General features: G+C 36.9%; 1 protein-coding gene across 1 annotated transcript; it reads left to right on the top strand.

Annotated features, from left to right (window-relative positions):
- The first annotated feature begins 229 nt into the window (after nt 1–229).
- LOC149145080 (21 kDa protein-like) lies at nt 230–1,500 on the top strand. Its single transcript, XM_089449809.1, has one exon. The coding sequence runs from the start codon at nt 261–263 to the stop codon at nt 954–956; it is 696 nt and encodes a 231-aa protein (XP_089305935.1). The 5' UTR covers nt 230–260; the 3' UTR covers nt 957–1,500.
- The last annotated feature ends 4,227 nt before the right edge of the window (nt 1,501–5,727 follow it).

Here is a 5,727-nt window from a genome sequence, read left to right as displayed (position 1 = left end):
TAAAAATTAATAAGCTTTAATAAATTCAACTAAGTATGATAAAAGCATGATACTTATTTAATAGATAAACTTTAATAATTCAATGGAGCATTATGAAAGCATGATACTTATTTATTAAATTCATATTGCTTTCCAGCTGTAAAAAATTCAACAAAATATTATGGAAGCATATACTTATTTAATAGATTCAACTCAATATTATGGAAGCTATCCAAAATCCGATAAAGCTCACATATTTATACAACAAACTAATCATGTGAATGTATATTGTTCGCCTTGGGTGCTTTTCGTTTCTGGTTCTCTGTTTTTTGTATTGTATTGCCATGAAATCACACGGCGCTGCAACTTGTTTAATTATCCTAGTCTCTGCGATAATGGCTTCAGCTACGACGGATCAGGAGGTGAATCGCCAGCACAGCGACACCAACATCGTTGAATTTATTAAATCGTCGTGCAAGGTGACTCGGTATACGCAGCTCTGTGTTTCATCGCTCTCTCCATACGCGGGATCTCTGGAGCCCGCGCTGAGCGACCTGGTAAAGGCGGCCATGAACGTGAGCCTGCTTAACGCCCGCGATGCTTCCGTTTGGGCAGCCAACATGGAAAAGAGAGGCGCCATGATGAGTGAAAAAGGAGGAGCGGCGCTGCACGATTGTATTCAGAATTTCGAGGACGCCGTTGACGAGATTAAGAAATCTTTGAGGGAGATGGAGCAGCTGAGGAGCAACACCTTCCACTCTCAAGTGATCGACATGCAGACGTTTTTGAGCGCCGCCTCCACCGACCAAGACTCCTGCCTCGGCGGATTTGAGGATGTGAAGGCGCAGGGGAGGATTCATGCGATGGTGAGGGTGGTGGTGCAGAATGAGTCAGAGTTGATCAGCAACGCTCTAGCTCTCCTTAACGCATTCGCTGCCACCGGAGGAGGCCGTGATAATAATGCTATCCATGCCTAAACCCCAAAACGGCTGTGTGGCCGTCATCATGGAGTGCTATATTAAATAAATAATATGCACTCCACAAATTTTATAAAGGTCTATTCATAGTTTTTCTGCCTTATGGTTTTTTTATTACTTTAAGTGGCGGAAAGGAGTTGTTTTAGGGCGATGTGGCATGTGAGTAGCTGGTTAGGTCTCTGTAAGCATGGGTTTGGGTCAACTTGTAGGCATCCCTTCTTTCTCTTAGTGTTGTTGGGTCAATTTGTAGGGTATCTATCAGTGTTGTTGTAACATATGAGTTGTATTTCTCGGCCAAGCTAGTTTTTAAAGGAGAATTTGCTTGATTGCAGATTCCACGAAATATCCCCAATTGGACTCTCACGAAAGAGGTCAAACATTTCCCCCTCTCGTGACCTTCAGATTATAAGGATGCCCTTCGACCAACTTTATGTATAGATCTCTCATTTTGTGTGAAAGGGGATGTGGCCATTAGATAAAATGTTACTTAGTATAGATAACTTTAATCTTATTTTCCTTGCCTTGTTCCTCATATATGATAAATTTAATTTTTAATAAAATACCATAATATATTTTCCTTTTTATATATTAAGAAGCTGAGCTTTCATTAATAATTAATTTTAAATTCATGTTTATATTTTCACACTTAATATGATTATCCATTTGTGATGAGATTTGTTGATGGTCATATATGAAGCTTAACTCAAAAGTGGAAGAAGAACACATATACTACATATAAACACATAAATATGATTAGGAAAATATTGTTAAACATTCTCTTTATTGTTTTTATGAAACATGGTACCATTATGAAAATACTATAAAATGTTCTCCTTGTTGTTCTTATGAAACATGCTTCATTTTTGGTGGTTTATCTCTATTATTTCTTTTTCTTTCATATATGTTTTATTGCTACACATTCTTTGACCATTATGTTTGCACTTGGATCAAGCCATATAAATCAATAATGAATAAATAGAAATGAGTAACGAATAAATGGTGTGATCCTCCTATATATAATACTTCATCATGACACATATTGTTGGACCATTCTCTTCACATGTGGATTAAGCAATGGACATCCATGCACTTGTACCAAATAACAAAAATAATCTCACTATTTGATTTTTTGTTTCTTTAATATAATTATACCATATAATTTTGTGCAAGATTGTCATTTTTGGTTATTTGAAATGTAATTTTTAAATGCATAAATAGATTCAACACCTAAGAGACTTAAGATACTGTTATTCTAGAGATTACAAATCTTAAACTTAGATTCTAACAAATCCTCATTATAAAATATGACTATAAAAGACAAAGGAATGTCACTAAAATGGATCATGAATGGATCACGAATAAACAAACCCTATATTAAATTTCATCACTCATTAAATCCAAACTTTAGTTATTGCATTGCATTGTTAATTTTAAATTATTGGGGATTAATAATAATAATAATATTCATTTTATAAGCAATGATTTGACTAGAAATGTTGATTCTTCTTGGCCATGGTCAACCATCATATTATGTTATTATTATATTAATAACGTTTTTTTTGTGGTAAATATTGCACTATCTTCTAAACATAAATCTACATTTAAATATTGGAAAATTTAGGTTGGTCTATCACTAGGAAGACCAAACCATAGCCAAAAGTTTACTCTCCTTAAAGAGGCATGGGATATCAAACTACTCACGATTCAAGAAACGAATAAATTGGTAACACATCAAGAGACTAGTTATAGGGCTCTAAATCCATAGTCACAACCTGGGTAGGATGCTTGTTGTCTCCTCAGGTGCCTCCAGTCGGGGGTTGGGATGCTAAGGTGCTACTCAATTGGCTCCAATTGTTGATCTAGGTCATTTATGTCATGATACAAATGTTCCATGGCGTGGAGAACATCTGCTAGATGGTCAATCCTATCCAAAGGGACTCTAAAGGTATTTCATTTGCCAATACAAATACAAGATGTGCATGTACTAGTTGAATTGTCCAAATATGTGCCCAATGTCAAGAACGCAATCATTTGGCTCAGTAGGAACTTCAGTGTCCAAGAGGTGATGCCTATGGGAGGTTCCTTCTCTCTTGGCATGGGTGAACTCATCTTGGATGGGGCCTAGGGTAACCTATAGATATTAGGCTTTTCCTCCAAAAAATGGTGTGCATGTATTATCTTGACTAGCCCATTGTTGGTAATATGTTTCTCCTCTATGATGATAGAGTGAAAAGAGGGTTTTCAAAGAGCTTGCAAAAATCCATGCATAAGAAAATCAAAGGAGGGTGATGAAACAACAAATATGACTAGGATATTGTATATTTTTACTGTTGATTCAACATCTTATGTGATATACTAAAACACAAGACAAGAATCCACTCTACTTTTCAGTGGAAACCAAAATTGGTCAATGAAAACAATAAGTAGAAAAGTAAGATTATCAATCACACATAACACAATATTTGTCTGGGGAAAGCAACTGCTAAAAACCTCAACTATCTATATTGTAATAACTAGAAGATCTGAGAAGAAAATACAATGCTTGTTCAACCCAAACAATTCCTGCACTAGTAGAATCTATCTCTCTGCCTCACAAGCTAGCTCAAGTCAACACTTAGCTAATTCTGCTACCTGCCAAGCCCCTACTTCCTTGCGCAATTCCTAAGAGAATTAACTTGTATTTAATTGGGAAATCCACTCTCCATAACCGTGCAATCCTAACATAGGTCCTCAACTAATTGCATGATGCATCTATACAACTCAGAAAATTATACACATAATAGTACAATGTCCCTGAACTCTAATATCAACTGGGTATTTCTTTGAACTAACATGCATGAGTTATTTATGAATGAATCTTTAGTTAACTAGTGGAGCAGTGAAGTTGTCATGGGGCTTGTCCCCACTACTAGACCACCTACTAGTTCCTCCAACTATTTGAACTAGTTTAACTGATTATAACTCAGTTAGATTGAGTTAATTAATTACAACTCAAAATAACTAAACTCAACCCCCTAAAATTTATGGATCAATCTACATGACTCTAGATAGAATTCCAACTCGAATTTCCTAAGTCAATTAAGTCAATCTAAGTTAATTAACTATTACAAGTTGCTATGAGAATAGGATTTCGATTTAATTCAGAATTTAATTAAATTGGAATTTCTTGTTGCTATTTTTAACACTCCCTCTCAACAAGAAAGGGATTAGCAGCTACCTTGATCCTGTCTTTGTGAAACTTGAATGTGCATCTTGACAAAGCCTTTGTCAAAATATCTTCATCCTGCTCCTCTGTGGGAATGTACTCCAACAACATAATTCTCCTCTACACACAATCTCAAAGATGATGATACCCAATGTCAATATGCTTGAACCGATCATGAAAAAATGGATTTTTCAAAGAGTTTGATACAACTTTTATTGTCATAGTAAATCACAGTTGGATCCGTCTATGAACCAAACAAACCAACCAGAATCTTCCTCATCTAGATAGCCTCACAAGTTGCTTGAATAGCAGCCATGTACTCTACCTCTACTGAACTGAGTGCAACTAATATTTGTTTCATGTTGTACCAAGAAACAACTGTTTACCGAATACTAAAGATCCCTCCTAATGTGCTCTTCCTGTCGAATGGACTCCCTGCCCAATCCGCATTGGTGAAGCCTTGAATATTCACTCACTATGTCTGTCTGTACCATAAACTATAACTGAGTAGTGCCTATGAGGTATCTCAACACATTTTTTGCCACTTTCGAATACATCTTGCTCAACTTAACCATCTCTTGACTAAGATGGTTAACTGCATAACACATGCCTGGTCGTGTGTTCACCAAATACATGAGTGAACCCACAAGCTTCCTATAAATAGTATCTTCAAATACTTCACTGGAAGTAGCATCCTCCTTCCTCTAGGTACAAGCTAGAGGAGTCTCCATGGGTTTACTATTGTCCATGTGAAACCTATTGAGTATCTCACTCGCATACTTTCCCTGAGAGACAAAAAGTTCCTCATCACCTTGCTATACGTACATACCCAAAAAGTAGTGCATGAGCCCCAAGTCCTTCATTTCAAATTCTCTTGTAAGATCCTCTTTGAAAGACTTGATTAGCTTATCATCACCTGTCAAAATCAAATCATTGACATATAAAACAGTAATCAATAATTTACCTTCAACCACAATATGGTAAAGGTTTGCATCTACTTCACTTTTGGTGAAGCCCAACCCAATGAAGTACTTATCAATCCTGGTGTACCAAGCATGGGGTGCTTATTTCAGCCTATACAATGCTCGCTTAAGTCGTCACACATGCGACTCTCTGTTGAAGGTCTCAAAACCTTCAGGCTGCTCAATATACACCTCTTCCTCTAAATGCCATTGAGGAATGTTGTCTTTACATCCATCTGATGTATCTTCCATCCCATCTACACCAATAGTGCCAAAATGGATCTGATTGATGAATACCTTGCAACAGGAGAAAAATTATCATCGTAATCAATCCCCTCCACCTGAGAAAAACTTTAGGCCACAAACCTAGCCTTGTGTTTCTCCACACTACCATCCGCTGCTTGCTTTACCTTGTAAAGCCACCAGGAACTCACCACTAACTTGTCTTCTAGTCTTGAGACCACATCCCAAACACTTTTCCTGACAATGGAGTCATACTCCTCAACCATGCATCAACCCAAACTGGTTGTTGCACTGCTTCCTAAAAAGAGGATGGCTTAGTCTCAACACATCTGCTCATAAGTGCCATGTATCCAATTTACCT

This window comes from Pinus tabuliformis, chromosome X, assembly GCF_031772625.1.
Source record: "Pinus tabuliformis cultivar Carrire ecotype Pingquan chromosome X, CPIR1, whole genome shotgun sequence".
NCBI lineage: Eukaryota > Viridiplantae > Streptophyta > Pinopsida > Pinales > Pinaceae > Pinus > Pinus tabuliformis.
This window is presented reverse-complemented; position numbering and strand designations above follow the sequence as displayed.